Consider the following 12608-nt stretch of genomic DNA (forward strand, 5'->3'; position numbering starts at 1 on the left):
GCAACAGGAAATGACAGTGGACAGCAATGAGTAAGGCAGGATGGTTTGTGGCTCCTACTGAGCCCAATTACCAGGAAAGCACAGTTTACTCTCTGTGTGTGGGAAGTCACACATGCTAATTTTTGGAAATAAAGAGGAGTGGGTGCTTCCTTGTCTGTGCACCACTGCTACTTCTCTTAAAGACAAAGGAATGAACACGCAAAAAGAGCTTCAGACAGATCTCTCTACCAGTAAGAACACAAAAGAGGCCTTTCAACTAAGGAGGAAAGAAAGAAAGCAAGAAAGAAAGCAAGAAAGCAAAAAAGAAAGAAAGAAAGAAAGAAAGAAAGAAAGAAAGAAAGAAAGAAAGAAAGAAAGAAAGAAAGAAAGAAAGAAAGAAAGAAGAAAGAGAGAGAGAGAAAGAGAAAGAGAGAAAGAAAGAAAGAGAGAAAGAGAGAAAGAGAGAGAGAAAGAAAGAAAGAAAAAGAAAGAAAGAAAGAAAGAAAGAAAGAAAGAAAGAAAGAAAGAAAGAAAGAAAGAAAGAAAGAAGGAAAGAAAGAGGAAAGGGAAGGAAAGGAAAGGAAAGGAAAGGAAAGGAAAGGAAAGGAAAGGAAAGGAAAGGAAAGGAAAGGAAAGGAAAGGAAAGGAAAGGAAAGGAAAGGAAAGGAAAGAAGGGCAGAGACTGAGACAGACAGACAGACAGGCAGGCAGGCAGGCAGACAGAGGTGGGGACGCAGTTCTGTGGTGCTGTGTATTCTCCATGTACAGGGCCTAAACTTGACCCCAGCAGGAAGAACAAGCCCAAGCAAGACTAAGCCAACACCTACAGTCACACCGTTTTATGATGCCAGGGTTCACAGAGCTATCTAAGTACAATTTTCCTTTCATACAAAACATAAAAGGACCAGATTGTTTTGGGAGATGGGAGAAGATGAAGGGCCCTTTGAGGTGTAAATGGAAACAAAACCATCAATTAAAGCATGCCTGAATAGTCAAACAACAAAACACCATTTGTCCATCAGATTGTCAAGATCTAGAGGAATGAAAGCACACCAATAGTAGGGATGAAACAGGCTTCTGCACACAGTTGACAGGGATAGAAACTTCTTCAATAGCCAGGAGCAACATACAAAGAATCATCAAAATGGTTTTCTTAAACAAAACATGGTGGCTTACACCTGTAATCCCAGCCCATGAGCGGCTGAGGCAGAATAATATCACACTCAGGGCCAGCCTAGGCTACAATGCTAACCCACTACCTCAAAAAAGCAAAAACATGTTTTCTTACGCATAAAAACAAATCTCAAATGCATCAAGCAAGCAGACAATGCAACAAATCCCATACCCTTGCCACTTAGATTCAGAACACTAATTGATCTTCTGCCCTCTTCACCTTTCACTAGATTACTGTAAAGCAAAACGTACACATCTTATAGACTATCATCTTTAAATAGTTCAGTGTGTGTGTGTGTGTGTGTGTGTGTACATATTTCTATACAGTGACCTTTATAGTTTACATAGTATCATTTCTAAGAACTTACTGTTTTTTAGTGTAATTAGAAATCCTTTAGTGTTGCTATTTTTCCAATTATGCCCTCATTTTTTACACTTGGTTCAATATAACCAGGATCCAAATGAAACCCATATACAGCACTTATTACACTGATTCATCCAAGTCTCTGAGTTCCCCTCCTCTTCTTTTCCCTTGCAATTATTTGTGGGAAAAGTCAGGGGACAAAGCTCAGGGGTAGAATGCTTGTACAAATGAAAAGAAAACAATACAGCAACAAAATCCAAACAGCTTGTCTGGATGGGATGTGGCTCCGCTCACACGGTGTTTGCCTCACGTGTGCAGAAGACCTGGCTCCATCCTCAGGACACACACAGTGTCATGATGCATGCCTGGGATCCCAGTGCAGAGGAGGACACTGAAGGCAGACAGACCAGAAGTTCAAAATCATCTTCGGCTACATGAGTTCAAGCCTAACAGCTTAGAATACACGAGACCCTGTCTCAAAATCAAAACTTCATTTTGATTTCCTTTCATTTCGCCTGCAGTCCGAGGTAGATTTCACCAAGCAGTCTTAGACATCTTTGACTCATCCAGTTTGTCTGCCATGCATCCTGTCAGCTACAGAACACTCACCAGACTTGATCAGATTCAGGTTTGATTTTTTGGGATGAGCACCACATGATATGACACATCAGAAAGTATACAACACTAGGAGACATAAAATGAGCAGCCATTGCTCCTCAGGCACAGGAAGGCTGAGGTACTTGCTACCTCCTGATCTGTCCATCAAACACTCATCAGTCTCCTTCAGGCTGCTACTGACAGCAACCACCCAGAACTAGACTTCATCAGGGAATGAAAAGGGTGCTGTGTTGTCTAGAAAAGAAATTTCCCTCTCAAGTAACTGTCAAGGACTCCCTGAGCATGAAACTCAGGAGGAAAGGCTTGGTGTGAGTGCTTCTGTTTGTCTCTCCCTGTCTGTCTCTCTACCATCTTGCCTTTCTCCTGAAGCAAAGCCTAGCCACGTAACTCGATGTGGCTTAGAAGCTGTGCCTCCCAAGTGCTAGTGTTAAATAGAGGCATCAGGTCAGTACCAACAGTAAAAACAGCAACAACCCCTCAGATCATTCTTTTAATGGAAACGTGAACTGAGTGTCTGATCCGACAAGTCTTAACCCAGGCTGGTCTTAACCAGATGGACTCAACCGACCCTCCTGGCTCCTTGGCCTCAGTGGTGCATGCTCACCTTTTAAAACTTCCCCAACCATGCACTCTTTACTAGCAGGTTATTCCAATATACTGACTGCAGAGTGTTAGTATTGTGTTCTGTTTTGTTCTTTCCATTAAAGAAGTTAGAGAATGTACGTACAAAAGCCAAACACTCAAGGTGGCATAAGGGTAGAAGGACACTGAAGGAATGTGACAGCCACTCTATTACTACCACATGCCACAAAGGGCTTTTCATTACCTGTTGAGCTGTGGCATCCTGTTGGACATAAGCTACCTGGGCTGGATCTGTAAACAGAGTCTAGAGAAAAACAAACATATCGATAGATTACAGACTGCTCACCTCTTAGGAGAGTTACCTTGACTCACAGCTGGTAATCCTTCATTAATGCAGGACATAAAGACAGTATGCTTGCACCTGGCTACAGCCTTTCATTCGCAAGGCTCCAGAGACTGAAGAAACAACCATCCCAAAAGGCTAACAGACTTTAGTGTTTTACTCTCGAGCAAAGCCCCTCTTGAAGTTGAACGTCACAGCTAATTAAAAAGGCATGTCATGCTAACATAAAGACATGCTAACATGCATGGAGCACAGCACTCAGGCTGAAGTCTACTCACAGAGACCTGCGAGTGGGTTATACAGATTGAGAGCGGACCAGAGTGTCAGGAACCCGGGTTGATAAGCTATTATGACAGGAACCCGTGTTTATCATCAGAAAAGTAGAAAGAATATAAATTGAATATATAGCCCGTGGATTCTTTGACAAAGTCAGTGGGTACAATAATGATAATTAAGAAGCTTAACCATGTAAACACATAACAACTAGAAAAGGAGGATTTCCATAAGTTACAGCTAAGACATGGTCAGTATCTCCAATCCAGAGAAAGCCACTTGGTCAAATCTTTTGAAAGACTTTGGTTTGCTCAAGATTTTCATAAACCTATGGGAATAAAAACTGGTTAAGTCTGAATTCCAGAGGAACTGGTACAAGAAGTTGAGATTTCTTCATTTTGACATTTTAAAAATTATGGAAATACAGACATTTACTTAACATTATAATAAACTAGCACTTACACACAGGCCATTCTTTACACAGCCTCTGGATGTACGTCAATGCAGCCAGAGGAATAACATTAAACCCAGGCATTGCAACAGTACCACACGAACATTTGACAATTTCATCTCTGTATAGACTGGAAATGTATTCATGAGGTGAATCTCATTTTTTTGTAGAAGTGATATGAGCCTCTTGATGAAATATTACACAAGGACAATTTTATGACAGGGATCCTACTATAAAAATATGCACTTAAAAAAAAGGCGGGGCTGGAGAGCTGACTCAGTGGTTAAGAGTGCAGGCTGCTCTTTTAGAGTTCAATTCCCAGCACCCACGTGGTAGTTCACGACCGTCTAATACTGGGATCTGATGCCCTCTTCTGGTGTGCAGGTGTACATGCAGATAGAGTGCTCATACAATAAATAAAACAAATCTTCAAAAAAAAAAAAAAAAACCCAGAACAGACAACAAATGAAGCCAGGCGTGCAGAGGCAGGCAGATCTCTGTGAGTTCAAGGCCAGCATGATCTACATAATAGTGAGTTCCAACTCAGCCAGAGCTATGTAGAAAAATCCTGTCTCAAAAAAAAAAAAAGTTTCGGGGCCGACGCTACAGGCACTGATAAGAGCAGGCACCTAGCATGCAGAAAGGTCTGGGTTAACATGCAACACAAAATGAAGAAATGACAGTAGTACAATTGCTGCATATTGACTACAGCCTCAGCCTTCATTAGTATGTGTGAGCATGGTTTATGGGACCTGTGTACATGTACTCTATGAAACACATGTGTACATGTAACATATCATAAACATTTTGAACTCTGTAAAGTGCCAAAAACATTTGTGGGCCATTTGTGTCTTTTAAAAACTTCAAGTCAGTGGCAAAAACTAAAGGCTATGTTGTAAAGCTTTTGTGAATCTTTGCTGACTTCTATTAGAGTCCTATAACCAATAAGTTACTAACGAACAACAGCACAAGCTGGGAGTAGGATGCTTAGTTCACACACTTAACTGAAATGTCTGTATGTTCTCAGTGAGCCAGCTTCAAATGCTTGATTCTGGATACTCAGTACAGGGAACAAATTGACAACCACCTCAGTGGCCACTGGAGACAAAGGCTGACAAGAGATTGGGGTTCTAACTCATTTTGCATTTAATTTAAATAAATGTGCCATCTCTTTCATTGCCAAATTCGTTATACGCTCCTTGATAGCATAAAACTTATCTGAATGTTTACCGAATTAAAACATCTAGGACAACAACTGACCCATAGCAAACATAAGTAATTGGCATATTAATTAATAAACAAGTCAAAAACAATCCTTCACATGCCTGTGCAGCTTCCACAGGGTGGATGTACACCAGTGTGTGCTCTGGACCGTCCACTGATGTGTAGGAGGCACCATCTGCTGTATACACCACCTGCTGGGGTGGACGGACTTGGTCGTCAGTGTATACAATCTGAGCCACAGTTCCGGCATCCGGAACAAAGTGCACCTGGGGAGAAAGCAGTCAAGTATGTAGCATCTGTCTTTATAAAGCAAAATCAAACTCACAAAGGCATTCGGCCAAGCAAGCACAGCTGAGCTGAAACCCCCTAACGCCAGGGAAAGAAGCCCGATGTGCCTTCATCCTTGCTGAGCTAGAGCCCAGAAGGCAGGATGCTAATGTCAGAGAGCTGACTTGGATTCTTTTGCCTTAAAAACACAACGCAAATAGATAACTTCTGGTGACTCATGAAGGGGTAATTAATTGATCCTGGAAAAGCAACTGTAGATTTCTGAATGACACCACTGTTAAAATACAAAACACACACTGCTTTGTGATGTAGGCCTAAAAGCAATTGCTTTCAACACATTATAAAAATTCTAATTTCTAATGCATACTGCTTTTCAGCAGACACATTAAAATAAGGTCACTTTCACTCCTACATGCTGTTTCATATGTGAAGGACATACTGCATGGAGCAAGTTAGGAAATGTCACTGAATCAATGGATGTGGTGCAACGCCTCCTCACTGGCTAAGTAAGGACGCAGAAAACCTTAATGAAGTACTTTTTTTTTTTTGGTATTTTTCAAGACAGGTTTTTTCTGTGTAGCCCTGGCTGTCCTGGAACTCACTCTGTAGACCAGGCTGGCCTCTGCCTTCCAAGTGCTGGGATTAAAGGCCTGCGCCACCACTGCCCGGCTTAATGAAGTACTTTTAAGTGGTTCTGGCCAAGCAGTTCAGCTATCCACAGAGAAGTGTCTGTCTGTGTCCCAAGACCTAGAGAACTAAGAGAACTGAGCTGTGTAAAGTCCTCTGCGAGTGGCTGGCAATGAAGAGTGACTCTGCGGAGGCCCCAGCATGGCATATGCCTCTTCCTTGACACAGCAAGTCCACAGGTGGATAACCACAGCACACATCTGGGGCAGAGATAACTGATGTGCTGACCTCCTGGCTTGGCATCCTTATTCCTACTGGCTTGCCACTGGTCCTAATGCTTCTAGGGCAGTTTTCTCCAGCAGGCAGTAACAGATTTCACAGATGACTCATAAACTACCTTAATGCCCAGAAAGAGTGCTAGAGGCCAAGTATAAATGAGCACCACAGGAATACAACAGGCTTCCTGCATTAGTCTGTCTTCTGTATACTTCCAACTTAACACCGGAGATGAAGCGTCTGCGTGGGAATTAGGCTCAGCACAGCACCTCAGCTTTCATTGCTGCAAGGTAATCTTGTGACTTAGTTTCCAACCTCCTCTTTCATACCAAAGCTTTAAAATAGAGGACAGACATTTTCCTCAAAAAAAAGGAGAAGGCTAAGCTTCCCACTTGCCTGTTCTCACTCAGTCTATAATAAGAATGTGCAGAATTATGGAGCAGAAAAAAACTGAAGATAAAGAATTCAGGGGGGGGGGGGAGGGCGCACAGAGACCCTGACCCTGATCAAAACACAGAACCTCACAAAACCATCTTCTCCCCCAACCCCTCAAAGTCTCACTATAGAGCCCTGACTGCCTGGAATTCACTAAGAAGACCAGACTGTCCTTGACGTCCTAGAGATCAACTGCCCCACTCCTCACTTTTTCTCCTACTTTTGGGTAAACATAGTATATAAATTAATGAAAGTCGTCATCAAAACAGTTCCCATGAGGAAAGCAGTGTTCTCAGTTATTCTGCTGGAAACATCTCTGGAATCACTTTCTCTAAATTCTAGACTGTAGGCTTTAAGTTATATCATATCATCATGATTGCTTACTACAGTGTTGATTATTTCTTAAGTTAAGTAATATTTGCACATTTAAATCTTTCAAGGTTAACTTTCTGATTTTGACAGTGGTACTGTGGTCATACAATTTAGTGAAGAACTGGATCAAAACCTCCTGTTTATCATATTGTTTAAAACTGGGTTTATGGGCCTAGCTTGCCTCCCGTTATCACTTGGAAGGCAGAAACAGGCAGATGTCTATGAGTTCAAGACCAGTCTAGACTTATATAGTTCCAGGCTAGATAAGACCGTGTCTTAAAAGAGAAGATAGGTCACTTATTTTATAAACATTCATTACTCATGGAGAACTGAATACCCTTCACTGGCTAAGGTAAAAGTAGCCAGCAAAGGCTTGAGGGTTTCAGGATCATAGCACAGCTAAGGAGGGCAGAAAACAGCATCTAGCAGCGAGGTGCAGAGGTGAGGCCTCCAGGACAGATGAGCAGCCAAGTGCTAATGCATTCCTCCTTCTCCAAGCAAGCTCTCACATGCACTCCCCCACAGCCACACTCGCTACGGAGACAGACACCGCTGTGTTTAGCTGTCTGTCGGCATCTACCCAACTGAAACACTACTGCGGACAGTGAGCGAGCGGGAAGGGGCTATCCTTCACCTGTGCAGTGCTCTGTTCGTGGTCTGCGGACGTTGGCCACACATGAGCGCTTTCATCTTTGGGATCCATTTTGTCCTTGTTGGACAGCTCCAAGTCTGGCCCACCTACAGCAGCAGCAGCAGCAGCATAGGACAGAGAACACTCATCCGTGATGTGTACACGTGCTCACGCAGGGCGGGAAGGTCTCTGCAGCACCCTGAGAAAAGAAAGGAAAGGGACCAAGCTTTAAGTGGATGGCTATGTCTTCATAAATTAGTTTCAACCACAAAGGGGAAAGAAAAGGTTTTGTTAAAAGCTAACATACCTCAGCAAACAAAGGGTAAGAATAATGCATTATTTGTGGCAATATAAAATAATGCATACCTGCTATATTTTGGATAATTATTAGATGTGTGTGTGTGTGTGTGTGTGTGCGTGCGCACACACATATATGGGAACTACATATATAATGCAAACCTCATTATAAATATTGAAAGCAATCTTAGGTCTTTTGAGAAAAATTATTTTCCTGTGTATTAGCTATGGGTAAATAACAGGCTTACGCTCTAATCTGATTGATGTATAGTCAAAATTTGTTTTTTTTGTGGTGGTTTGGTTTGGTTTTTGGTTTTTTTTGAGACATGCCTTTTCTGTGTATCCCTCCCTGGCTTCCTAGAACTGACTCAGTAGACCAGGCTAGTCTCAAACTCAGACAGATTCACCTGCCTCCTCCTCCTGAGTGCTGGGATTAAAGGTGTGTGTCGCTGCCACCACCAGGCAGGCCACATAGACCAGGCTTTCTCTGGTACACATGACCTCATGCTGCACACTACCATTTCTACGGAAAATGAAGAGCAGAATAAAAATGGCAAAACAAAGGATAAACTGCTCATGAAAGAAACTGCATGCCGGGCGGTGGTGGCGCACGCCTGTAATCCCAGCACTCTGGGAGGCAGAGGCGAGGGGATTTCTGAGTTCGAGGCCAGCCTGGTCTACAGAGAGAGTTCCAGGACAGCCAGGGCTATACAGAGAAACCCTGTCTCGAAAAAAACAAAAAAAAACCAAAAACACAGAAAGAAACTGCATGTCTCAGCTCACATTCTTCCGGGTCAGGACAGAAGTAAAGAGTGAGCAGTCAAGTCCTTCAAACACCAAGTCTGTGCTTTGAGACTCTGCTTGCTAAGATAAGACTCTTTTTTAGTTATTTATTCATTTTATGTGAGTACACTATAGCTGTCTTCAGGAAACACCAAAGGAGGGCATCAGATCTCATTACAGACGGTTGTGAGCCACCATGTGGTTGCTGGAAATTGGATACAGGACTTCTAGAAAAGCAGTCAGTGCTCTTAACCGCTGAGCCATCTCTCCAGCCCCAAGATAAGATTCTTTAAAAGATTAGCTTTACCTTTTAGGCAGGAAAGGGTTCAAGACAGAGTTTCTCTGTGTAGCTCTTGCTATCCTGAAACTCGCTCTATGGATCAGACTGACCTCAGAAATATACCTGTTCTCTGCCTCCCAAGTGCTGGGATTAAAGGCATGTGCCACCACCGGCTTTAAAAACTTATTTTTAGGGTCTGGAGAGATGAATTAGTGGTTAAGAACACTAGCTGCTCTTTCAGAGGTTCTAGGTTCAATTCCCAGCACCCATATGGCAGCTCACAACTATCTGTAACTCCATGTTGAGAGATCCCCAACACCTCAGAAAGACATACATGTAGTCAAAACATCAATGCACATGAAATGAAAATAAATAAAATTAAAAAAAACAACTTATTTTTTAAAAGATTTACTTATTTGTATGTATGATCGTTTGCCTATATGTATACTACATGTGTGCCATGAGGCACACCAGAGGAGGACAGAGGTGGCCATTATTGTCCCTAAAATTGGAGTTACAGATAGTTGTGAGCTACTATATGGGTGCTGGGAACTGAACGCAGGTGTCCTCTGCAAGAGCAAGTGATCTTCAGCACCAGTCTACCTCTCCAGCCCGGAAGACAGACTCTTTTTAAGGTGATGGATGCTCTTCCTTTTTGATGAGAAACATAAAACACTGGCATCCCACTCACACGACATTTTCATCATGCTTGACCCACTTCTAACCACTTCCACCAAAGCAGACAGGGAAAGGCAGCAGTAGGACAGGAAAGAGCGCTGGCCAGCATCCACCAGAGCCTTCTCCATTATTAATAAAAATATGATAAGAGGCATGTTCCTATACCACACATACTCCAATCTCCATCAAAATAATGCCCAATGAAGGATACTGTAACGCCCTGTGCCTAACTTGAACTCAGGAATTGTGGTGTGTGAAGCGCACAGCAGCCACCTTCATGAAGGCCTGTGAACAGCCTGTTTCTGCCTTCCTCTCCCCTGCCCCACACTGCCCCACCATATTCAGTAGTACCAGAAACACTGGAAATGACAAAGTGGCTAGAGTCTTCATAACCCCCAAACCCATGTGAAAGCCAGGCCCAGGTGGTGGAAGCCTGCATTCTCAGCACGTGCAAAGTAGAGACAGGAGCCACACTGCAGCCTGCAGGTCTGCACGGCAAGAGTTCCCACTGCACCATTCCTGCGCTCACACTTTTCTCTTCTCTTCTCACCTCAAGCATTTTTTAGAGTAAGCTGCAAACACTGCTTCTTTGCCTTTTTTTTTAAATTGCATCTTGCTAAATTACCCAGACTAAGGTGGGTGGTAGAGATGCATGGCTTTGATCCCAGCACTTGAGAGGCAGAGGCAGGCAGAACTCTGTGAGTTCTCCCTGTGTGTGTGCTGTGTGTGTTCCCCTCATGTGTGCTGTGTGCGCTCCCTGTGTGTGTGCTGTGTATGCTCCCCTCATGTGTGCTGTGTGTGCCCCCTATGTATAAGCTCCCTGTGTGCACTCCCTGTGTGTGTGCTGTGTGTGCTCCCTGTGTGTGTGTGTGCTGTGTGTGCTCCCTGTGTGTGTGCTGTGTGTGCTCCCTATGTGTGTGCTGTGTGTGCCCCCTATGTATAAGCTCCCTGTGTGTGCTCCCTGTGTGTGCTGTGTGTGCTCCCTGTGTGTGTGCTGTATGTGCCCCCTGTGTATGAGCCCCACGTGTGTGCTCCCTGTGTGTGTGCTGTGTGTGCTCCCTGCCATGTCCCTCTGTCTATTTCATCCCAACAGCTTCCTATTCCTGGTCTTCAGTGATACAGAATGGTCTTCAGTTTACCTGATATTTCTCTGAGGTTAGATTCGAGATACAAACGTTTAGCAAAAATATCACAAAAGATATGCAGTAGTATCCTTCTCATACCAGAATTAGAGAATTTTTTTATACTCAGATGCCCCTAGCCATGGGAGTACTTGGACCAGGCAGTTCTACTAGTGTCCTTGCAGACTGTACACAACCCCACATGTCTCCTCTTAGTTTTAATTTCTAGGAAGATGTTTTGTACTATGAGGGAAAGGTGGAACCCAGGACCTCACAGGTGTTAAGCAAGCGCTTCACACTGAGCCCAGCCTGTTTTATTTCTTTCATATATTTCTAGTTTAATAAGTATTAAATAAAATTACCTGAAAATTAAGAGTACAAGAAGATATGGTGGACAGTCACCCTCCCCAGAGTCTCTTAGTCTCAGGAACAATTCCTAGAATCAGTTTCTTGTTTTCCTTCCAAAGGCATTTTATTCACATACAAGCAAATACAAATACAATATATTTATATTGTTGCCCCAACCACAAACAAATGAATGACTGGACTCCTTACAAGGTAACAATTCTTCTAGTGTGTTCTGTGACAACCTATCCTGTGCACTGCTCCAGCCACATACATTTTCTTAACTTTTTTATTCCAGCTGCATATTTTTTGTATGAATATATTGTGATTTACTCAAGCACTTTCATGTTGATAAACGTCTAGGTTCTGGGGACCTGTGAGATACATCAGTCCATACAGTGCTACCTTGTAAACACAAAGATAGGGTTCAATCCCCAGAAACCATATAAGGAGCCAGTGTTGTTGGTAAGTTCTAGGCCAGTGAAAGACGAGTCGGGCAGTTGGTTTCCGGGGACTGACCCCTGAGGTTGTCCTCTAGCCTCCACAAGCAAGGGCACGTCTATACACCCCATACATACCAACCCTCGCACACAGATGAGTACTGGGCAAGCCGTGCGCTGCCCGCCTGGCCACGTAGGTTTGCTCTCATCTTTTACCATGATGTCATGATGGCAATTATTCTGGACATATTCTGGGTTATGACGGTCAAAGTCTCACATTCTTTTCTCCAAGAACTGCAGCAGTTGAAGTGCTGTGTATAGTGAGACCATTATTAGTTCCTGAACGACACTGGTCCTCACCTACCCTGAACCCAGTATACTGAGCGCACCTGAGGCACAGAGCTCGAAAGTGCATCTGACACAGCCTGGGCTGAGAGAAGAAGCAAGTTAGCTAACCTTGAGCAAATCTCAAAAGGTCTCTTTCCCTGTTTTCTATGTAAAATGGAGGCCATGTGACTACTGACAGATGACACAAAGTAGTGGATAAAAAGTGCTTCAGCGTAATGTTTGCTACAAATAAATAAGCAATCATTTTTCAAACGTTATCCAAATGTGTGCCAGTCTGTTCCCTGCTTATCGTAAGCCTCTAAGTTCCTTAGAGACAAGGAGTATGTTTTGTTAACTGCTGACATGAGGAAGAACTCAGGTGCTTTTTCTTGAGTAAAGATATCCTACTGTGAGAATGGGGGTAGAGGAGAGGATGTCTAGCCCAGAGGTGTGCTGAGATCACTTCCTAAAGGAGATGAAATGTAACAGATGTTAGGAAGAAAGCAGACACCAAAACGAGCAGGACGACCATTCCGATCTGAAGCATCTTTGTTAAATCTTACTGGCTCAAGAAACGGTACATGATGTCAAACACCTGCAACTCCACAGAGTGGGGCTGGGGAGGGATCGCTGCTTAGCATGTACACAGGGGAAAGACACAGCAATCGATCTGTGTGTAGGAAAGAGCAGCTGTAACCTTT

General features: G+C 43.4%; 1 protein-coding gene across 3 annotated transcripts in view; it reads right to left on the reverse strand.

Annotated features, from left to right (window-relative positions):
- Prdm10 (PR/SET domain 10) overlaps positions 1–12608 on the reverse strand; it is a 109468-nt gene that overhangs the window by 66027 nt on the left and 30833 nt on the right. For all 3 annotated transcript variants that reach the window (XR_007978873.1, XM_052188762.1, XM_052188761.1), the window contains exons 2-4: positions 7640–7835; positions 5109–5273; positions 2961–3020 (exon numbers count right to left, since the gene is read on the reverse strand). Coding sequence is in view for 2 of the 3 variants with exons in the window: in XM_052188762.1 (XP_052044722.1) it covers positions 2961–3020; positions 5109–5273; positions 7640–7708 (294 nt within the window). In the remaining variant the exon portion in view is untranslated. The remainder of the gene's footprint in view (positions 1–2960; positions 3021–5108; positions 5274–7639; positions 7836–12608) is intronic.

The sequence above is a fragment of the Apodemus sylvaticus genome, chromosome 7 (assembly GCF_947179515.1).
Source record: "Apodemus sylvaticus chromosome 7, mApoSyl1.1, whole genome shotgun sequence".
Lineage (NCBI taxonomy): Eukaryota > Metazoa > Chordata > Mammalia > Rodentia > Muridae > Apodemus > Apodemus sylvaticus.